This window comes from Amaranthus tricolor, chromosome 10 (assembly GCF_026212465.1).
Source record: "Amaranthus tricolor cultivar Red isolate AtriRed21 chromosome 10, ASM2621246v1, whole genome shotgun sequence".
Lineage (NCBI taxonomy): Eukaryota > Viridiplantae > Streptophyta > Magnoliopsida > Caryophyllales > Amaranthaceae > Amaranthus > Amaranthus tricolor.
This window is the reverse complement of record NC_080056.1, coordinates 4,898,909-4,922,734: the sequence shown is the minus strand read 5'-3', so window position 1 is coordinate 4,922,734 and position 23,826 is coordinate 4,898,909. Positions and strand designations below refer to the sequence as shown.

Here is a 23,826-nt window from a genome sequence, read left to right as displayed (position 1 = left end):
CTACTTTGCATCCAATTCCCAAAAGCTTGTAAATTCAATTTCTTCTGTCTGATAATCTGCAACTTCCTTTGTAGTATCATGGTTTAAGATGGACCTAGAAATACACAAATATGATATCAAATCAGCATATCCATCAAAAAAACTCACAAAAATCAAAACAAAAAAGTCAACCCAATAACTTTGATTTGACACATTAAAATGTTGGAATTTAAAAAATAGATCTAGACAACCAAAATATAAAGAAAAGCTGAGGATAAATTACTTACAAGCTTAAAAATAGTTCATGACTTAAATTTAATTGAAAGCAATAAGAGTAAGTTTATCTTCTCTTTATCTCATGCAAAACAATTTAATTTATATATACATGACTTACTAATGACTTTCTCCCCAAAATATAATTAAATTTTTATAATAATGTCATCAAAAATCATAAAATATTTAATTTTAATGTTAAAATATTTAATCATAAAATCATTTTTAACCCAATGTTAAAAGTTCAAAATGTAAATACTCCTTCCTATTCGCCTTAGTGTCTCATTTTTTTTATTTAGTCAAGTCACCCTAAATGTCTCATTTCTATTTTGGGTATGTTAACTTTACCAATTTACCCTATCAAAATTTAACCTTTTTAAACCTTTACACATACTAATCCCACTTTACCCCTATTAAAATTTAAAAACGTCATTTTTTTTTCTGTCACATGTGGTCTCATTTGATCACCTAAAAAATAATAAAAAGTAAAATGAGACACATTGAATAAATAGAAGGGAGTATTTGTTTTTGACCCGAAATTTGTCATTTTAGACAACAATGGACACTTCAACACGACACTCACATTTTGTTCATATCCAGCTCCAAGTTGTTGGGCATCAAATCATATTCCTGCATGGCGCCACAAAAAAGATCTCTGCCAACTTCTCCATTGCCCTCTATATCAAGTTTAAGCATCAATCCTTGAATGTCTTCGTCTGAAACTTGATGTCCAGTGATCAAAGCAAACCTCTTAAAATCCGATGCAGATAAGAAACCATCTTCGTTTCTATCCAGAAACTTAAAGAGTTCAGATGGGCTCTCAATGATCTTAAATGGGTTAAGGGTAAAGGGCTTTAACAAGACAAGTAGATCTTGAAAATTGATTCTCCCACCCCAAGTTAAATCAACTTTATGTAAAATACTCTTTGTTTCATCTTCAGGGAGCTTGCAAGCACATACAAGTAATTCTACTTCCTTAGTAGTAAGGTGGTCATTCTCGTCATAATCAAGTAAGCTAAATAGGCGGTTCATCTCAAAAGTTAAACGTATATGATGCTTAAGGCGTTCCTCCTCAGCTTCTTCTGGGCAAACCAAAAACTATCATGTTAGTAGATACATCTGGAGTGTTTGGTAAAATGTATTATTGAGTAATTTTAACTTATTATGAAGCAAATAGATGGCTAAGTGATCATACGACTTGATGCTAGTGTTTGGTAAAATAGTAAGTTGAAACAATTTGTTATGAAACCTTTTATTTTACAAAAATGGCGTTACACACCAACAACTTGTCCTAATATCCCTTAACAAAATAAGACTGTTGAAAGGAAAATTGTATATTACTACCAATATCTAGAGTTATTATATGTTAAAGTCTAATGTTCCATCTAATTTTTGGCTAGAGGCCATAACCACAACAAAATATTTAACAAAAAACCTTCCCACAAAAATTTTAAACTATGAAACACCCCTGAATACACCGAGTATACGTATCTTCTGTTCCACCTTACATAACTTACCACCAAGAGATTATAGATGTATAGTCTATGTACATCTTCCCGAAAATCATCGTAACAAACTTGAACCTAGAATAGTTAAATGTGAGTTTGTTGGATACAAAGTAGATAAAAGAGGATATAGATGACTTGACCCTACCACAAATCGTCTATACACCACTATGGACTGTGATTTTGTCAAGTCAACCTACTTCTACAACCAACTCCGATGTTAAGGGGAGAAAATTAGTAACGATCTTGGTTAGTCAATCTAGTGTCTTTGGACCAAGACTCAAAAGCACAAGTATGCAAAGTCACCAAAACTACCTTTCAACAAGAAAGTCGACCAATCTTAATTCAATTATTACCACTCGTATCTTATACTCCTAACAGGCTAACACTACTGAAAAGCCGCAAGCTCATGAATCTAAAAGTTCATCTATTAATACTGTTGATCAATCTAACAACAATTTCCGGGAGAATGAAAATGAAAACATATCCATATCCATGACACCGGGTATAGATGAAATTAACGTTTCCACTAACTACCAATCACCACCCAGAAGTACAAGGAATATTCCACCAAAAAGGTATGACTCTGAGTTTGAATCTCTAAAGTCAAGATATCCAGTACATAAAACAATTGAAGGAAAGCTCTCACAAGGGGCAATGACATATAAAGTTCTTAATGGAAGTTCAAGATGCAATTTTGCAGATTACTCAGATAACTAAAGGGGATTTACCTTTAAGATATCTCGGAGTTCCACTTTCTTCAAAGAAGTTGAGTTATAGTCGGTGTAGGCCTCTGGTGGAGAAAATTACAGTACGAGTTCACCATTGGTCTCTTAGATGTCTTTCATACGCAAGTAGACTTCAATTACTTCAGAGTCTTATTGGGAGAATGCTTCATTTATGGGCTCAGTTCTTTCTTCTCCTTATGAAGCTTCTTAAACAGGTGGAGACTATCTATAGAATATTTCTGTGGACAGATAACTATCCAGGTGCGAAGAACCCCGGAGGTGACTGCAATGAGCAGAAATCTCAATCACCGGCCTAAACGACAAGCAAAGACTCGAAAGTGAGAGCAAGGGATCACCCAACGAATGGACATATAACCATCTTCATGGTCATGTTCACCTAAGAAAGGAGGGTTTCGGTCCAACTCCTACAACTCAGTAGCTTTACCCGCCCTAAGAATAGAGAGTAGCCCCTTTAAATTTAAAAGGGCGAGGCCTTGTTTTAGCAATGGAGCAGAGGAAAGAAAGCGGGAGCGTGGATAGTCTTGTGTGTAAGCATAGCATTTTTGGTCGAACCCGCCCAACTTAACTAAGAAGAAATGAACCTAACAGACACTTTTGTTTCCAGGGCAGTGAAAAGATTAGCTAAAGGAGTAAGAAATGTACTAGGATATTAATGGAATATGTCCCTTTAGTAGATGCATAAATCCTTCCGTAAAAAGCCAAGATATCTCTAAAGTCAAGGGGCTATGACATATAATGTTCTTTATGGAAGTTCAGGATGCAATTTTGCAGATTACTCAGATAAAGGGGATTTACCTTTAAAATATCTCGGAGTTCCACTTTCTTCAAAGAAGTTGAGTTATAGTCGGTGTAGGCCTCTGGTGGAGAAAATTATAGTACAAGTTCACCATTGGTCTCTTAGATGTCTTTCATACGCAGGTAGACTTCAGTTACTTCAGAGTCTTATTGGGAGAATGCTTCATTTATGGGCTCAGTTCTTGGATCTCCTTAAGAAACTTCTTAAACAGGTGGAGACTATCTATAGAATTTTTCTATGGACAGATAACTATCCAGGTGCGAAGAATCTGGAGGTGAATGCAATGAGCAAAAATCTCAATCACCGGCCTAAACGACGAGCAAAGACTCGAACGTGAGAGCAAGGGATCACCCAACGAATGGACATATAACCATATTCATGGTCATGTTCACCTAAGAAAGGAGGGTTTCGGTCCAACTCTTACAGCTCAGTAGCTTTACCCGCCCTAAGAATAGAGAATAGCCCCTTTAAATTTAAAGGGCGAGGCCTTGTTTCAGCAATGGAGCAGAGGAAAGAAAGCGGGAGCGTGGGTAGTCTTGTGTGTAAACATAGCATTTCTGGTCGAACCCGCCCAACTTAACTAAGAAGAAATGAACCTGACAGACACTTTTGTTTCCAGGGCAGTGAAAAGATTAGCTAAAGGAGTAAGAAATGTACTAGGATATTAATGGAATATGTCCCTTTAGTAGATGCATAAATCCTTCCGTAAAAAGCCAATAAGAAGTTTAAATCATTTTCAAAATAATGAAATTCAAATCGCGTCGGTGACCATTGAAACTTGCAAAGACCAGACGACAATGGTTGTCCCTAAAATGTGGTCGATGGAATCCGACTTAGTAGGGAAAAATCCTAATAGTGTTGGAAAAACTCTTTTAAATAAAAAATGGAGAAAGGCAATGGAAGATGAAATCAACGCTCTTAAAAAATAAAACCTAGATAATATGTATTCTACCACAAGGAAAGAAAGTTATTGGATGTAAATGAGTTTTTACAATTAAGTGTAAAGTAGATGGAAAAATTGAGAGGTATAAAGTACGATTATTTGCAAAATTCTCTCCCATTGCAAAAATTGATATTGTTAGGGTTCTATTATCTGTAGCAGCTAATAAAAGGATTGATCTTTATATTAGTTCAATGTTAAAAATGTTTTCTCATGTTTAGGGAAAATAATCATCTTCAACTTTAAGCATATACAGATGCAAATTGGGTAGAAGATAGAGATGAACGAAAATCTACCTTCAGATATTTTACTCTTGTCGAAGGAAATTTAGTAACATGAAAAAGAAAAAAGTTGTAGCCTTGTCAAGTGTTGAAGCGGAGTTTGGAGGAATTGTACAATGGATAACCAAAGTCTTATGCCTTAGAAAACTACTGAATGAACTTGGTTTTCATCAAGTAAAAGAATGTGAAATCTATTGTGATAATAAAGCAGTTTCAACATCTCTAAGAATCCGGTATACACTCTAGCCCCCTCACTATATATTAGCCCTCTCTACATGGTTGTGTTTTGATTCTATAAATGCATAAGCCCTTTATATAGAAGGTATACAACATTCTAGAATAACATATTAACTCTACAGTAACTCACAGCATTAAACTCATAATTAATGCCCCATTAAGTCACACATTAACCCACCAAATAAAGTAGCAATTAATACATATTTAATTGCCTTTTATTGCACCCTTAATGTTGCTCTCAACATGGCGTGCCTTCTTTTGAGTCATTAAGTCACCACCATCACACATAGATAATTTGACACTTGCACAAACAAACATCGAATTTAATCATGGTTTTAGGGATGCTTATTTCAAGCTTTAAATTCATTTTAATTCTATTTAGTTTAGTTTATAATGATTATTTCCCATTAGCTCTATTTAGCCGAAAATAACAATTCATATTGGATATAAATTTATGTTTTCTCCAGACACCACATTTTATGCTATTAATGATCAGTAGTCAACTATTTGAGGCCTAAGGTAAAATACTCCTTTAAGTCGGTGGCTATTTGGTTCTTTTATCCAAAATAATTCTACCTTTCCACGATTTCCCACAATAATTCCTACTTTAAAGAAGTATTTTACGCGTATTGTGTAATATGTGTGTTTTGTTGATTTGTTTGTATTTCTGAATCACTTGAACAACTCATTTACTAATTACTTGAAACTCTGATCGCATTTTAGGAGGTATAAGAATAATGAAGAATCATATATCAAATCACTATCGTTCTTTCAATACCAAGGAATAGAAGATAATAGATTGAGGTTTGAAACTATTTGCAAGGACTTAAAATTACTGAGAGTGTTAAATCTTTGGGGTGTTTTCACTCCAAATAATACCTTGCCTGATGAGATTGGAAAGTTGGTACTTTTACACTATCTCGGAATAAGGGATACCAATATTGAAGTACTTCTGGAGTCTATTGGAAACTTTAAAAAGTGTTCACATTAGACTGGAGAGATGTAGATTCTACTGTTAGCAGGGGAGGCCCGAAAATATCACCAAATGCGTTATGAAAGTTGGACCAACTTAGACATCTTTATATACCAACAAGCAGAAAGGATATGGACAAATTCGAATTGCTTACGTTGAATAACTTGCGTACTCTATGGGGATTAAGGGTTAAAGGCTGGTCTCAAGATGACATACAAATCAGGAACTTTCCTTATCTTCAAAAGTTGTATATATTTGACATATATACGAAACATCAACTAGACGTGATATTTGGATCCTTGAAGAAGTCTCCGAATTTGCGAAAATTAAAGTTAGAATGTTACATCTTTAGTCCCGAGCCAGCTAAACTTCAACACTTTGATCAACTCTGCAACGATTTTAACCAACTAAGTATGCTGATATTGGAAGGTCCAATTGAAGAGAATGTTGTACTTCGTTTCCCCCCTGCTCTTGTAGAGTTGGAGTTGGAAAACAGCGGTATTACAGCCCAGGATCCTGTGCCAATAATTGGAAATTGTTGTTCCAAACTGAAAGTTCTCAGATTAAAAAATAACGCATACCACAGGACAGAGATGAGGTTTTGTGCTGGTAAGTTTCAGTCGTTAGTTGAGCTTGTAATTGGGGGCATGTATGAACTTGAAACATGGGTGATTGAAACGGGTGCACTTCCTCGTTTGGAAAAGCTATTTCTCAAATGTCGTACTAAGTTAGAAAGATTGCTAGAAGGGATTAGATTTATTACTACTCTCCGAGAGTTAGTATTGAATTTCATGCCAAGAAGTTTCTGTGAAAAACTTGTTCATGTGGAAGAAGACTACTTAACAAGCGTTGTTGATAAAATTAAAGGGGAGGATTTCTACCTTATTCAGCATGTTCCTAACATAAAATTCACTCAAATTTGGGATAAGCCAAAGGTACGCCAGTTTATTTTACAATTTTTTACTTAAATACAAAGTAGGATGTAAAGGGTCGGAGGGGACAGCGAGAATCTAACCCAGTATATTTACCCTAAAAAAGTGGTACATGCTTTAACTAATATCATATTCGATTCTCAAATGCTGATGGGAGTAGAACACGAGTCTCTTATGCAGTTATGTGGCATACTCCTTGTTTTAGCAACTTATCTTGTGAAGTTTTAATTAAGTCTTGACCCAAGAAATTTCTTACTTAATTTTTGCTAAGTGCTTGCAAACCACTGACATATATAAAAACATATCAGGGGTTCTTCACAGGTAGGAATGACTAAAAGGGGACTTTAGAAGAAAGTTGATGGTTACAAATTCATCATAAATAAGGTATGTGAAATCTATTGTGATGATAAAGCAGTTTCAGCATCTGTAAGAATCCGGTACAACATGAAAAAACTAAACATTTAGAGGTAGATCGACATTTCATAAAGGAAAACTTAGAAGCAGAAGTTATAATTCTCCCATATGTCCGATCAAAAGAAGAGTTAGCTGACATTCTCACAAAAGTTATGAGAGACAAATTCTTCAATGCAACCTCAAGCAAGTTGGGTTTTAAAGATCCCAAAGATCCAACTTGAGGGGAAATGTTAGAAAATAAAAACATAAAACATAATATTAACAGAAAAATTAGGAGGTTGTTGGTTAAGTTAGAATCTATTATCAAGGATCAAGATCTTTATGTTTATGATTTAATATTCTAATCTAATCTAAGTTATATAAATAGATGGTCATGTAACTTGTAAAGACTATGAGAAATGATACAAAGCAGATTATATTTTTCTTATAAAAAGATTTTTCTTAGATTTTGCATAATTTTCATCATCCACAAGATCTACCCATGATTTTCATATACTATAATAATTTTTAGGGGTGAATAAAAACTTTTTTACTCACTTGAACGTTTTTCTTGAAGGACCTTGCGAACATTGGAGATGGCTTTAGGAGGCACTAATCCGTTACGTGAATGAAAACCAAGCAAATTCAATGCTTCTTGGCGGCTATCCCCTGCATATCCCTCCTGAGCATCTAATGGGGAATGATGTAACGCCCATATCTCCTTTAACAAATAATAATCAGTTTCTGTGATAATTCCATCATAATCCATATCAACCAAGCTGAAAACAAACTTGCTACTTCTTAAATTGTACTCCATTAACAAACATTCTTCTCTTCCTATAACAAAAAAAATAAGATCTCAGTTGATGATGTTTCTTATCTAATACTTAAGTCACAATTTTAGGTCAAATTTTATTGTTTATAAAGTAAAAGTTTTAATATAAATGTACGTGCTTTAAATATAAGAAAGGTAATAAGACAAATAATGAAACTTATCGCAAAAGTTTCTACGAATTATAGCGGAAAAGCTTAATAGTCCAGCCTCTGGCATAAAAGCAACTTATAGATGATAGTCGATCAAAGTGAAAACCGCAAAATGGTATAGTGGTTCCCCAATTTGTATGTCTAACAAGTCTACCAATGTCAAAAAACCCCAAAAATCAATCGTTCCATTTTCTAATTCATCAAACTTGTCGAGCATGTCAGCAGCATCAATGTTTCAAAATCACACGTTGTTAGACGCCCATCACCATTCATGTCAAATAAGCTAAAAACCATCCAATAATCCTTCACTTTCTTCTCATTAATTAACTTCTTCACTTTTTCTGTTCAAATAAAATGGGTGGTATGAAAAACAATGACCAAAATAATACAAATTTGATAATTTATAAGTTTTAAGATAAATAAATTGAACTCATTTGAATTAATTGATAACAAAAAAGTGATAATAAAATGGCGTTTTGAAATAAATGAATTTCAATAGATTTTCCTGTTTAGTGCACCCTATTTGAATATAAGTCGAAACATGCGTGTTATATTTACTATTTTTTTGTCTGTGTTTCGAGTTAATTTCGAATTGGCTTTAGTTTTGAGAGGTCCACGACCTGTCGAACTTATTAGTATTTATGATAGAGATTAAAGATAAAGAAAGTGATACAGAAAAATCAACTATTTTCCAAGGGCTAAGTACTTAATTTGACTTAATATAAAATCTTTGGGTCAATTTCGTCATTGACATTTCATAAGATCCAAAGAAACCTTTTTGTATGAAAATATCTCTAATTGGAGGAGACCAAGGTGCTGTGTTTATGGGCAGACCAAATGTAGTCCAGCTGTTAACGGCTATAAACAAGTTTTTATTCACTTTGGTTTATTATTTTATTTTTATCCGAAGAGACCTTTCATTATTGTCATATTAATCATGACATATTATAATTGATTTTGTTAATACAGACAATCCGACCCCGGTCCAACTCGATCCGAGGAAAATAATCCGATTCGAGTTCGAGAAAAAGTTATCCGATTTCGACTTTACGATCCGAGTCCGAGTTAGAGACAAACCGAAGTTAGACCTTATTACAAATCCGACACTCCGACGCGACTCCGACCCTGAAGGAAATCCGACTTTGAATTTGACTTTTACCTCAATATTTTTTTTCCTTTAAAACTCTAGACGTGACTAATTCAAACTCTCTCTCGTACTAATTGTAATTTTCGATTTTGAAAAACTACTTGGTATTTTTATTTAGATTAATCAATCAAAATACGACAAATCAGATCAAGAGAAATAAAATACGTCAAATCAAAATGCGAGAAAATTTTGTATCCATAATCAGATCAAGAGAAAATCCGAGTGGAGTATGTATACTCCGATCCGAGTCTGACCCATTGACATCTCTGTCCATTGAGCCAAATAAAAGTGAACGGCAATAATGGTGTCCATCATTAATTAATTCAATCCCAGCAGGTGAAATAGTAGTATCCAAATCATAAGCGTACCGTTCATCGAGCTAAATCAGCACAAGCTTAAAATTCACTTCATAGGAAAATGCATGAGTTAGCTAACTAATTCAGGTAACTTTCAGCTAGCAATAATTACTTCTGTCTCCTCAATTTTGCACTTCTCATGTACATAATTTTCAACAGGATCAGAGATGGATAAGTTTGCTGTATGTTCAGCTGCTCAAAGAATTGAATATTGGCTTAATATTGATCCTGAACCTTTTTCAAAGGTATCAAAGGAACAAATATCAGATCTTCAAAATGTGCTGCTAAAGATTCAAGACTTGCTCGGAGATAATGAAGTTTGTAGAAATACAGATGAATCTGCTCAAATTAAAGAGGCAGCTAACGATGTTGAAGATGTGTTTGATACCTTTGTTTATAACGCGAGATCCGTCCAAGACTCTTTCGGGATAGCAAAGATTGCTGCCTCCATGTTCAATGTTCTGATCAATCCAGATATTTTCAGCTTCAAGATACAATCAATTCAACAGCGCCTCGAAGAAGCAGTGGTCAAGCTCGATGGGAAAGTGAAAGGAGTTGATCTGCGTCATATACATTCAGGTACAACTATCAAAATTTGATCAGTCGTGGAATTCCACCAAAAATTAGCTGACTCATAATCCAGAAAACAACTTGATCTGAAAACACTCAAAAATTAGGTCAAATTTGTACATATAATAAACAGACCTTTTTCACTCCATTTTTTATTTTGTTAATTTTTTTAATTCTATGTTACATTTTTAGTCGAAATTCACTACGTTTTTAAGTCATTTTTACATTTTGAGTTCATATCTCTTTGTTGTATTGATACTTTTTTATAAGAAATAGCTTTCTTTAAAAATAAAAAAATTTATTTTATATATTCATTTAGGAAACAAAATTAATGATAAGATAATCTTTAAAAAATCTTTCATTTGTTGGGTCAACCTAAATTCAACCTAACCCACATATGATCCGACCCGAAATAGTACCACCTAAAGCGATCCAACTTGTAACTTGCACAATTAACATGTCTACTTCAGGCAGAGATGTCCATTCGGGTGTTCAGGCTAGTCTTTGGAATAAAATTTCAAGTTTAGTTAATTTCGATTATTGATTACATGTGTAGATCTTGACAATCTTAATTAGTTAATTTTTATATACGTATTTGTTATGATTGGTGTGACTTGAGTGCACATTTGGTGTGTGCATTCATGGTGACTCTTGGGATGGAATCCTATAAGTATGTCATGAATGGGTGTATTATGATAAGTCTTGATGATTGTGGTTTATGATGATGGTTAAAGTATGAATTAATGAGTTATTCATGAAAGTTATGGGACTTAATGAAGAAGTGCAAAGGTTTAGTTCAAGATGCTCAACAATGCAAGTCGAGCAATACTGTCAGAAGCCCTCTGAAGTGCCGCTCGACCGAGCGAGCTTCAGGTTGGGTCGAGCGAGCAGACAGAATGCAGACAGACACTTCCTGTATCCCGCTCAACCAGGCCGCTCGACCGAGCGAGCCTCTGCTTTGGTCGAGCGATGTCTCTGATGCTCCTAGGATGCTGTTTTTGACTCTTCAAGTGCTAGGAGATGTTTCATTATCATTTATTCATAGCTTTAATGTATTTAATATTACTTAGTGTGATCTCTCCTATAAATAGAGAGCTCTCATTCACATTGTAATTGGTGAACACATCCACAAAATACACCCCAAGCCAAACACTAGCCTATATCTCTTCTCTATTGTAATTCTCCATATTTGAGAGTTCTTTGAACTTCTCTTTGATAATATAAGAGATACTACACACCGGAGGACGTAGCCTTAGTTGGGTGAACCTCGTTAAATCTTTGTGTCATTTTATTGCATAATTTTCTCCTACAAACATCGATATTGTTGATAGCGTAATTTGTTTGTCACAAAACCTCATACACTCGATCTTAGCAATATTAGAGTTTGAAACACATTGTTCGAACTCTAATACATCATCGTTTTCAGTATTATTTTCTTTAAATCGGATCAAGTCATACCTGATTTCAATCAACCAGCTGCAGTTTCACAATATTTCGATTGTTTACCTCTTAACTTTCAGGTGCCCATGCTCATGAAGGAAAATCAATGTATGGAGATAATGAATACATAGTCGGATTACAAGGAGATATCGAGGAAATGGTTCATCACTTGACCAGCGGAGAAAATGAAGTTGAAGATCCACCCTACTTATTCTTTATAGTTGGAGGCCCAAGTTCAGGCAAAACTACTTTGGCAAGGCAACTTTATAACAACACTTTAGTAAGGCAGCATTTCCACAATTTTATCTGGTATGGCCAGTCTAAAGTAAACCTGCATACACGTAATTATTTTCTGCGCCACGTCCTAGTCGAGATAATGGGAAGATACGATACTAAGAAGGAAGAAACTTGGATTAACGTCATTGGCAAGTGTTTGATAATTCTGGATGAAATCCCATGCAGTATGAGAGAAACTCTTGAAGATTTGTTGCGAACCTTCCCAACAGGACTGAATGGCACGAAGATCATTATCACGGGTAGCAATGAAGAGTACGACATATTTAAGAATGATTTGCGTTGTTATTTCCATCAATTTAAGGGCAAACTCAACGATGAACAAGGGTGGGATCTGTTATGCCATTTAACAGCTTCCCGCAAACAAAATATAAAAATACCAGAGAACTTAGCAAAGAATATGTTGCGCATATGTGAAGGGAAGCCCATAAGTATTAAGCTTTTGAGTGGTGTATTAAGCACCAAGCCCAAAGGGATGGAATTCATCTTAGATAACCATATCAAATTCAAAGATGTGTACGAGTTATGTTATGAGGATTTGCATTACCTTTTAAAAGCTTACTTTCTGTATTTGAGAGTTTTCCCACCAAAACATGAAATTTCTGCGGGCATTTATCAAAGAATGTGGATTGCAGAAGGATTTGTTAGTAATTCTTCTGAAAATGAAGTGATGCAGTACCTAGAAGAGTTGAGTCGTCGACACTTGATCCAAGTTACGAAGAGAAACCATGAAGATAGAATTAAGATTTTTCAGGTATCGAATCTGGTTTATGAATTTTGTCTTACAAAAGCGCAGGAGGAGAACTTTCTTCATATTGAATCTCGTCAATTTCTTAAGTCATCCATCAACTCTCGAAAAATTATCTCTCGTTCCAGGTATGATAATTATATTTTATCATGTTAAATTTTTTCTTAATCTCATCTCCATATATTTTTATTTGATTTACTACTTATGCGACTCTTTTCTCGTAAAATATTGAATCTCTTCTAAAATTTTGATGTCTATTGGTTTTTATCTTCCTACTTTCTTTACATTATGTTTAGATAACAACTTTGGAGAGAAAAGAAAGGAAAGGAATGGAAAGGGAGGGCAGGGAAAGGAAGGAAAGAGAAATGGAAGGAAGTAATTCTTGTTTGTTTAGGAGGGAAGGGAAGGGAAAAAAAGGAATATGAGAATTTTCTCTTCAAATCTTTTCAACTTTGTAAAGATTGATACCTTAATAAAAATCATCCATCCAATCCTTTCAAATCCTTTCCTCTAAATCTCTATCCTTTCCTCTAAATTTCTTTCCTTTCATTTTGTTATGTAAACAAGAGATTGCTTATTTCTTCAAATCTTTTCCCTTCCATTCCCTTGATTTCCTTTCATCCAAGCACACCCTTAATAATCTTTTTTATAAGTATTTCATGCTTCTCTTTAGATGAATTTGCAATACCTACTCTAGGAAGTATGGTGCCAGTCACGACATTTAGAAGGATTTGTAGAACACCACTTAAAATACTCTAATCTTTAATATTAGGAAGAAGCTAAGAGGTTTGCTTTGGTGGTGTGACATTAGAATTATGAAAATATGTGGTTTTAGCTTGTGACTACTTTTCATAAATCTCTAGTTCATCATCTTGACACTCCACAAATTATAACTCTCCATCAAAAAATGGACATATCTTTAATTTTGATCGAATATTTGAGATGTAGAAGACGAAATGTAACCGCCCCAAATTATAAGGGCAAACATTAACTGGAATTTAGTATTAATCACGCGAAAACTTACTTTTGCCAACACATATAAGGGGTTACTTAAAGGTTAAATCAATATCCAAGTAAAATACTTGAACCAAAACCAAAGCAATATAACAGAAGTCTTAACTATTCAAAATAAAGGAAAATTACAACCAAATCGAAATAAGTCCAAAGTTCAAATTATATCTTTAAAATATTCCAAACCTAAACAACTGAACTAATAGTCTCTCAAATACAATAAAAAGATCTAAACAAAAGGAAGTCATACTCCAACTCGGGTTTCATCTTCCACTTGCATATCAATTCTCCGTCGAGGTGCCATGAGGGTTTACTCTAAAAACAAAACCATTGGAAAACATACAAAGCATAGTATTAACAAAAAGGCTGAGTATAAACACACTAGTGTCCATCAAATAAGTTATTAAAACTTTTTGATTTGAGTAAACTCATTTTAAAAGATGTTTTTTCATTTGATAAATCATACTATCATTCAAACTCAGTTCAATGGTTTTATAGGATTTTCAAATTATCATTTTTTATCATAAGATCTCAATGGATCCTAATCAATTTCAAACTCATATCATAAGTTTGCATGAGTACTCTGTGAGTCATCCTGTGACTCGTTTGGTAGTCAGTCTACCGTCCGCGACATGTCCGACAAGTGTAACACAACGGTATTGTGTACAATATGCGCGCAACATTGGTGAGCCGTTTAATCATGCACACAACATTTGCTATAACTTGGGTTTCTAAAATATCCGATTTGGAAAATTCGACCCAGATTATCCAGTATCCGGTTCTTAAAATCGGATATTTTACCCGGTTAGTAAAAAGCGGATAATCCGGACCGAGTACCCGATTTCCAAACTGGATATTCGGGTCGGATACTGATATTTTTTTGAAAATTTGATATTCGGATCCAGTTTCTATTTTACTTTTTTTTTTTTTAATAAAGCTAGATTATTTGAGAAAGCTTTTTGCCTAGTTACAACCTCTTTATACTCTATGCCATCTATTTGTGAATCGAACCATGTTCTCCTCTTTGGCTTTTCCCTATGCACTGTTCCATTGGGTTTTTTTCTTGATGTTTCACCTTCTCTATTAAATTTCGACCAAGTGACTTTAAGCTACTTCCTCTCACTTTGACCTTGTTTATATAGATAGGTAATTGCTGCTAATGCATCTTGTTTCTTCCCAAACTTGACAAAACCAAATTTGCTATCCGTGTTCTTCCATTTTTTATAATACATAAACGTATCTGTTACCAAACCAACATCCATGAAAATCTTTCTCAGCCATCTTGATTTATACATAACTGTTCACTCTTTTAAGTTGATCTTTATTTCCTTTCTTTATGTAACTAATTTTACTGACAAAACTTGAGCATTGAAAGGGCATTTATTTATAAATAATGGAACTCGATCGCGAAGAGGTTAAGGGATCGAGTTATACATTAAAAACGAATGGTTGAACAAAAAAAGACAAAAATTAAAAAACATTCTAATAATATCGGGTATACGGATCCAACCCAGATTAAACCGGGTATCCGGATACCCGGTTTATTAATCCGGGTCGGAATGTGATCGCTTTTTAGGTATCCAAAAAACCGGATTTCTGAATTTCTGGACCGGGGTCGATATGGCATCCGGTTTCAACACCCCTAGCTATTGTAGCATATGTACCCGCCATTTAGGCTAAACATTTTTGTATAGAATATATTTCTTGGAATTTCAATAGCATTTGAAAAATCAAAAATATCAACTTTTTCCATATGATAAATATATTTTATTTGCAACATAGCAAAATCGAATCATAATCTTTCCTACATGGGTAAAACATGTTTTAGCATAATCATATCATCAAACATAACCTTTGTATTATATTGAGGCATCACTAACATGTATGAAAATGCATTGTAATAAAAAGTAGTTAAAATTCAATACGATTTTTCAAGGAAACCACTAAAATATTTCGTTTCAATCCTTCTTGAGTAAAAGTAAATATAACTTAAAAGAGTTAGAAATTCATTTAAAACAACCAGAATATAGTTCATAAGTTTATAAAATCATTATGACAAAAGATTCATAAAACAATCTTTTCTCAAATACTCGACAATTTTGTCGTTAATAAAATCAATAATTGATTTACAAAATATATATTAATTCTCCAACAAAACCCATATTAATGAAGTCATTATAATACCTTATTTATAATGAATTTAAGGTTGTTCCATCAGATTATAATTGGTTATACCAATTTATAACGATTTTACAACTATTTTCGACAATTTAGGTATTTATCGTTATTTAAATAATGTCCTGAATCCGTAAAATTATAAACCATCTAAGTTAAACTTATTTTATACTATGAGGCAGTAGGTTATTGATACAATTATAAATTTTTGAAAGAGGTCTATTTTTTTACTCAAATTAAATTACCAATATTACACCTTTAATAAATAAATAATTTCTATTAATATGATAAATTAGTAAATAATTAATAATTAGTTTCATAAAACTATACCAAAGTTCTAGAAGTCATATAAGATGTTTATTAGGCCACTTAAACTTATAAAAGTCATGTATGGTTTAGATTATTTTGTATAGACGTTTTATCGATAAATAAAATAAAGTAGGTTTAAAATTATTGAGTCCGAATAAAATAATATAAAAAATTCTATGATGTTCCAGGAACTATTTTAAGGGGCACAAAATTTTAAATAACCATTAAAAATCTTGTGGGGTATTTTAGTAATTAATGTCGTTATTTTACCAATGCCCACAATTTTACTTAAATCCTTTAAGTAACAAAATTTATAAGTTTGTAGAAATACATTTTTTTTAGTTTTTGATTTTTATAGATTTATACAAGTGATGATTTTTCCTCTTTTTAATCATAAAATATATTTTTATAACATACTTGATTTAAGAAAAAGATTTCATACAAAAATCATTTTATATGTACTTGTTCTAATATAAGTTGTAAAAACAATGTTTGTAAACTTAAAATTAGAATACCTTGTAAGAATGCTCCAAAGTGGTATGGATGAAGTATAATAAAATGAATAATGTGTTTATGAAATTTTTTATGCTCATAAACTTCATATAGATAATCTTTTGTAAGTGTTTTTGTAAGGAAATGAAAGTGTTTGTTGGAGATGATTAGAGATGAACTAGTATGTGTTTATATGGCGTCTTGAAGGTGTGTATCATGGTTTAAAATTTGGGCAGCAGCTATTGCAGCATTTGAGTGGTCATTTTTCTTGTTTTTGAAGTGTTTTTAGTGAGATTTTAAAGTAGAAAGCATTTAAGACTTGTAGAGATTTTTGAGAGAAGTTGTTTGAATGAGTTTGTGAGTGTATGAGTGAATATTTATGAGTGAAATAGAGATGATGGGGGGCTGTTTTGAGACAGAAAATTCAGATTGTTTTGCCCTTATTTTTAGTCTTTGCATGTATGTAATGATGTCCAACATAGATTAGAACAAAAGGGGTTCTTGGGTAGAGTTTGTAGCTTATGTATGTAAGTGTACAAAAGGCTAAAAAGAAGCATTGGGAATAGCAAGTGTAGGAAAAATTTATCTAAGATAGTTTAAAGTTTGGGTAAAAATTGTTGTACATATAACAAGTTATGTAATATGTATTTCATGTTATACATGTATGAAATATTTAATTTATTCCCATCATCGGGTAAGTATTATAATTTTCTCAAAATGTTATGAGTAGTTGCTCAACTTTAAGTTTTAACTCTAAAGTTTACGTTACTTGTTATGATTCATGACTACATTAAAAACTAAAAAGTTTCTAATCACCGTAGAAAATTTTTAAATTATTACCATCACTAATTAAATTATAATTAGTAACGAACAAATATATGAAAAAAATTAGACTCTAAAAACGACTAATGAAATCTCAGTAATAATGCGGCTGTTTCACGAAGAGGCCACATGTTTGAGATATTTTATAGATAAATGTGAAACCTATTGCTTGTGAACCATTGGCTCTTGATACCAATTGTTGGCGAAAATTAGACATTAGAAAGGGTTTGTAAGAGAAGAAAATTAAGTGAGAATTATTTGTTGTATTGGATGAAATAATGAGTACAAGATCTCTTTATATAGAGGTTAAAAATTCTTACTAATAATTCTAATCATTGATATTAATTGGATTTAAAGTATTTAGGAGTTTTAGAGGAGAAGCACGCACTCTCTTTTGTTGGAGTGCTCGCTCTTAGTAGCTAGAACAAGCTCTTCGGTTTTCTAGACGTTTGCTTTTATTGCTTATTTATACTTATTTTTGATCTTTGACATTTTCGAACAACTATTTGAGTCTTAATTACCATAACATCTTGATTATTATTCTTAGTGATTAATTTGTTGTTTAATTTCATATTTAATTTCCATTATTGAGTTCTTCATTTATGAAATTAATCTCCATTCTTGCACAGGAGACACTCTCTAAATATCTTTGTTAAGCTAGACACCTCATGTCTCGCACACTAACATTCCAAATCATCTTTTTCAACACATTTTTCTTTGCTCTTGTTGTAGTCATGATCCACATTTGTTTGATCACATTTCAAAATACTGATCATATTATTCCAACAATTAAAGAGTCACAACCTTTTAACATTTTATCCTTTGTAACTATATCTATAGCATGTTCTCATATGAATTTAGACCAATTAATAGAATTAATTAATTATTAATAATACTACTAAAATTCTTATAAACTAAAGATATATTGGAAAATTAACTCGCATGTGATTCTACATCAAAGAATTAGAGAGATATTGACTAACATATAAGCTTGATGGAAAGGCTCAAATGATTTATAAAGTATACACACTAATTTATCAATGTGGGACACACCATCCCAACACCCTCTCTTACATGCAAACCCTCGCCATGTTTGCATGTAGGAGTAATCAATTAGGACAGAAACGCCATTCTTTTCAGACCTACTTTTTAGTTTTTTTAATCGAACCTTTGGATCTGGTATAATTTTAAATTGAGCTATATAATCGGGGTAATACGAGGCGCACACACTTCAACGTGGGATCACATTTGGTTTATAGTTCCAACAGAATACCTATAAAGTCTTAATAGCTAACAAAGTAACAGTTCTTGATCTTCTTCCATGTCACACCAAAAGGTCATGATAATACTAATTAATTGAAATCAAATTGTATTGTAGGTTGTGCAAGAAAAGCCAAGAATCATATATCAGATCACTTTCACTCTTTCACTACCAAGGAACAGAAGATAATAGATTTAGGTTCGGAACTATTTACAAGGATTTAAAATTACTAAGAGTCTTAAGTCTTTGGGGTGTTTTCACTTCTGATAATGCCTTGCCTGATAAGATAGGAAAGTTGGTACATCTAAGCTATCTTGGAATAAGGAATACCAACATTGATACACTTCCCCAATCTATCGAAAACTTGGAAAAGTTATTGACATTAGACTGGAGAGGAGTACATTCTGGCCGATCTTTGGGGTTTTTGGGAGTCGTAACAACAATGCCAAATGTGCTATGGAAGATGGAGCAACTTAGACATCTTTATATACCAAAAGGCATGTCTCTAGGGAACAAATTCAAATTGCACACTTTAAATAACTTGCATACTTTATGGGGAGTAAGGGTTAATGAATGGTTTGAAGACGACGTACAACTATGGAACTTCCCTAATCTTCATAAGTTGTATGTATTCAACATATATTGGAGGCATCAATTAGACATGATATTCGAATGTTTGAAGAAGTCCCCAAATTTGAAAAAGTTAAAGCTGGAGTGGGAAACCTATTATTCCAAATCAAATAAGCTTGAATACTTTGATCAACTCAGCCAAGATTTTTACCAGTTAAGTGTGCTAATATTGACCGGTCCAATTGAAGAAAAAGTTTCCCTTCGTTTCCCCCCTACTCTTGTAGAGTTGGAGTTGGAAAACAGCGGTATTACAGCCCAGGATCCTGTTCCAATAATCGGAAGATGTTGTCCCAAGCTGAAAGTTCTCAGATTCAAAAATAACGCATACCTCGGGACAGAGATGAGATTTTGTGCTGGTAAGTTTCAGTCGTTAGTTGAGCTTGTAATTGAGGGTATGTATGAACTTGAAACATGGGTGATTGAAACGGGTGCACTTCCTCGTTTGGAAAAGCTATTTCTCAAATATCGTACTAAGTTAGAAAGATTGCCAGAAGGGATTAGATTCATTACTACTCTCCGAGAGTTAGTATTGCATTTCATGCCAAGAAGTTTCTGTGAAAAACTTGTTCATGTGGAACAAGACTACTTAACAAGCGTTGTTGATAAAATTAAAGGGGAGGATTTCTACCTTATTCAGCATGTTCCTGACATAAAATTCACTCAAATTTGGGATAAGCCAAAGGTACGCCGGTTTATTTTACAATTTTTTTACTTAAATACAGAGTAGGATGTAAAGGGCCGGAGGGGACAGCGAGAATCTAACCCAGTATATTTACCCTAAAAAAGTGGTACATGCTTTAACTAATATCATATTCGATTCTCAAATGCTGATGGGAGTAGAACACGAGTCTCTTATGCAGTTATGTGGCATACTCCTTGTTTTAGCAACTTATCTTGTGAAGTTTTAAATAAGTCTAGACCCAAGAAATTTCTTACTTAATTTTTGCTAAGTGCTTGCAAACCACTGACATATATAAAAACATATCAGGGGTTCTAAACAGGTAGGAATGACTAAAATGGGACTTTAGAAGAAAGTTGATGGTTACAGTATGCAGGATATGATAGTGTTTCCATCTTAATTTCCCAATCCTAATTTGATGTTCTCCTTGCCTCAAACAAAAATGGTAAATGGTCTCTTTGGCGAATGAATGTTCGTTCAAACTGGTGGCCGGTTTGACCAATTAGAAGTATTGGTTAAAAGTTAGTTGTTTAAACAAGAGTTGTTCATGAGTGGGTTGTCCACCAAGCTCCGCAAACTTGGTTGGAAAAAATGGGTGGCATTGGAAAACATTATTAAAGATCAAGGTTTTTTTTTTGAAGAAAAAGATTAAGGTTTAGATTGTTGATCATTTTTTATTTAAGATACTTGAAATCATTGCTAATTTTTTATTATGGACTGTGACTTTGTACTTTGGATTATATTTCTCGTGTAGATTGTTTATTTGAACTTTAAAAATATATTTTTGTTTTTTTCCTAGAAGTAATTCTAGATTTAGGATTTTGACAAAACCTGATCCGATCAAAAATTAGTGAGTCAAAACTTATAAAGTTCGACTCGTAACCCCCAAATAACAAAACTCCAAAAATTTGTATGGTTAAAATATTTAAGTAGACGGACAGCCACTCAAACCAACCTCAAATCGACTCAACCCATATCCCAGAAATTCCAATTACTAGAATCAAAATCACAAAAGAAAATCATCCCAAAAATTTTCGAAACCACCCAGAATTGTCAACCCCAAAGCTTCTTGTCCAAACACAAAACTCACAAACATTATGTCTCGAAACTACGGTGAAATAAAAGAACTGGGAGGGAAATTATTGGTGGAAATCAAGTAATCCAAGGATGCAAAGGGAAAAAAGAAAGTGGAAATGTAAATTACAGTGGTGGTTGTGGACCACAACAATTCCATAATCTTAAAAATCCCGCAACTCACAAAGGTGGAGAAATAAGAAGGAAAGATGAAAGAGGAAGAGGAAAGACAAAAGGTATAAAAAAATAGCAGATACTTGTTGCTACAGAGCGGTGGAGGTATTCAGTAAAATCCATGAAGGATAGTGAAAAAGTAAGTGTTGACTCTTCGGGTGAAAAAGGATGGTGAAGGGAGTGGGGGAAAAAGGGTGGAGAATGATTGTAATGAGTTGTTAACACTTTGGGAAAGAGCAAGGCTCTCAAAAAGCTTGTAATACATTTTCTCATTATGTCATTACTCATCCGTTTGCTTACTCTTTACTATCCTTTTTTTGTACTCTCAAATATGTTCAATTTCGTGACCACCTCAGGTCATATCAGTCTGCTGCTCCTGGTGAGTTGTATGAGTTATGACCCAAGCCAAGGACCTCCATATTAATAGCCCTCCTTGTAGACATAGTGGAACAAAGTAGCTTCTCATAGAAGTCACACATAGCTTCTTTGATACCATTACTGCTACTAACAACTCGCTCGTGGGTGTGAATAATTTTTTAATGTAATCTTAGCCCTTCACTTCTTAATGCTCTGAAAAAACACATTGGTATTATCATCACAAATACATCCAAGATATCTTTTCCCTTTGTTTTAATGAAGGATTAACAATTCTCCTAAGCCGCTCAAAGAGATTAAGTAGCCTCTTTCTCTAGGTTAGCAAGTATAGCATCATGAAGAGCAGCATGAAGTTGGTTTAAAATTTGAATAGAGGAAAGGTGTTGATGATCCTGAGAATTAGTAGCCTAGACAACAGGAGGATAGAGGATTGAGGTACTGGATTCGTATTCTAGGATGGAGGAAATGATATGAGCAAAATGGGTTTACAGGAGCAACTAGGTCTCGATGAAACGGGATTTTTGTGCAATGGCATGAGATAGATTAGTGGTACATGCAGCTGACCCACCATGATGGGATTGAAGCTTTGATATTCTTCTTCTTGTTGTCATTGTTATTGACGTACACCATTAATTTGAAACCAGAAAACTTTCATAAAAGGATATAATTGGATTTAAACCATCAAAACTGCTCAGAGCAAAATACTTATACCACAGGCTTACAATATGAAATTTTATTTCGTTTCATATATAATGGGTCAGAATAATGAAAACTGAGCTTTTGAAGTGTAGTTTGCAGCATATATAATTCTTTCTGATAATGTGAGAGCAAAAATTGTGAAGAGTTACACAGTCATAATGTATCCTACATCTAACCTGGGAAATCTGAACATTAGCGATTACTACCTCCGTCCCTTTTAATTTGCAATAAAACCTCAACAATGGTCTCACTCTTTGCACCCTTTCCCTTTTTGGCAATGGTCTAACTTTCCTTCTTTTATTTTCTAACTTACAAACTAGGATCTCTCTCCGTCTTAATCACTCAATCACTCATTTATATCATTGCTTATTTTTTTGTCTAATTTTCCGACCCAATTCCCTTTCCACTAAATTTTACCCAAAACTTTTTGGTTGCAATCTGGAGGGAGTACAATTTAACAGCAGCAAGTATAATTGAAGCAAACAGAAGGTAAATAGTAAAATACATGAATTGTGAACCTCAACAACTCATTGCTATGACAAGTTGATATCTCTCAATTCTGATACTACATTACAAATCTAGACTCTAAAGTTATTTCTCAATTATCTAAATGATCTGGATGACATCCAAAGGATCAATAATTCAGACTGGTTTTTATACTTTAGTATCACCAAAATCTCTTATTCAGAAACAACAAATTTTTTTAAAACAATCCGAAAATTACAAGACTATTCAGGAATTAGGGCTTTTAGACAAAAAAAAATCAATTCAACAAAACAGGAACGCAACAATCAAATTCAAATGGAAAAAGTACCTGAAAAGGAAAGAAACTCAAATTTAATCGCGAACAGTAGAAGATGAATCTGGAAAATGAGATTGTTGATTTGATTGAGATTTAGAGCGCTGTAATTCTAATTGAGATTCCGATTCCAAATCCATAGTTCGTTGAGCATTCTCTAAGAAGGGTTTGAAGCCGATACGTAGAGTCAAGTAACCAAATGCAAGTGCTCCGAAGACAACCAATCCTGATCTCATGACGTTCATCTTAGTCCTCTCTCTCATGACGTTCATCTTAGTCCTCTCTCTCATGACGTTCAACTGAAACTGGGAGGGATTTCGTCGTCTTCGGTTCTGCCCAAATACGCCTCAACCACCATCGTTTATCGTTCCATAAATGTAAGGTCATATCTGGTGGTGAACGGTGTCTTATTTTAATACTTGCTCCAAATACTCGCTGCACAACGATTTTTAACAATGTTCATTGTTCAAGATTATTTTATATATTGCAGCTAATATGTTGAAGAAAAATATAAAAAGTGAAATCTTATTTGAATCATTCAATCATATACTTTCATAATATTAAATTTTTATAATTTTCAAATGGGTATAGTTCAATATATAAATGATCAAAATAACACATTAAATTGCGTAAAAGGTCAAATATAACAAGTATAATGACACGGGGAAAGTATGTTAGTGGAGTCACATATATAGTAGGGTGATTATTGGAGTACAATTTTAATGTAAA

The 23,826-nt window shown here is 33.5% G+C and overlaps 3 protein-coding genes across 4 annotated transcripts; 1 reads left to right on the top strand and 2 right to left on the bottom strand.

The window, feature by feature from the left end:
* Nucleotides 1-9,463, bottom strand: LOC130824758 (uncharacterized). The gene is made up of 5 exons (XM_057689776.1): nt 9,427-9,463; nt 8,249-8,383; nt 7,617-7,895; nt 836-1,334; nt 1-94 (listed from the first exon to the last, which is right to left on the bottom strand). The coding sequence occupies exons 1-5, from the start codon at nt 9,461-9,463 to the stop codon at nt 1-3; spliced, it is 1,044 nt and encodes a 347-aa protein (XP_057545759.1).
* LOC130826324 (probable disease resistance RPP8-like protein 2) lies at nt 9,449-22,999 on the top strand. Of its 2 annotated transcripts, XM_057691948.1 has the most exons (5): nt 9,449-9,632; nt 9,705-10,124; nt 11,636-12,725; nt 18,785-19,979; nt 20,286-22,999. In XM_057691948.1, the coding sequence occupies exons 2-5, from the start codon at nt 9,713-9,715 to the stop codon at nt 20,292-20,294; spliced, it is 2,706 nt and encodes a 901-aa protein (XP_057547931.1). In that variant the 5' UTR covers nt 9,449-9,632; nt 9,705-9,712; the 3' UTR covers nt 20,295-22,999. The 2 variants fall into 2 exon arrangements, with proteins under 2 accessions (XP_057547931.1, XP_057547930.1); XM_057691947.1 differs by having other exon boundaries at nt 18,785-22,999.
* On the bottom strand, nt 22,930-23,501 carry LOC130826326 (uncharacterized). Its single transcript, XM_057691950.1, has one exon. It carries the CDS (start codon nt 23,385-23,387, stop codon nt 23,136-23,138), a length of 252 nt encoding a protein of 83 aa, XP_057547933.1. The 5' UTR covers nt 23,388-23,501; the 3' UTR covers nt 22,930-23,135.
* Nucleotides 23,502-23,826: the final 325 nt, after the last annotated feature.

Coding starts and splice junctions, on each gene's coding strand:
- LOC130824758 (XM_057689776.1), bottom strand. CDS start 9,463: ATGGACAGAGATGTCAATGGGTCAGACTCGGATCGGA. Junction 8,384..9,426: donor TGGGTCAGACTCGGATCGGA/GTATACATACTC, acceptor TTATTTGAACAG/AAAAAGTGAAGAAGTTAATT. Junction 95..835: donor GAGCTGGATATGAACAAAAT/GTGAGTGTCGTG, acceptor GTGTATTTCTAG/GTCCATCTTAAACCATGATA.
- LOC130826324 (XM_057691947.1), top strand. CDS start 9,713: ATGGATAAGTTTGCTGTATGTTCAGCTGCTCAAAGAATTGAATATTGG. Junction 10,125..11,635: donor TCTGCGTCATATACATTCAG/GTACAACTATCA, acceptor CTTAACTTTCAG/GTGCCCATGCTCATGAAGGA. Junction 12,726..18,784: donor AAAATTATCTCTCGTTCCAG/GTATGATAATTA, acceptor ATTGTATTGTAG/GTTGTGCAAGAAAAGCCAAG.
- LOC130826326 (XM_057691950.1), bottom strand. CDS start 23,387: ATGAGAGAGAGGACTAAGATGAACGTCATGAGAGAGAGGACTAAGATG.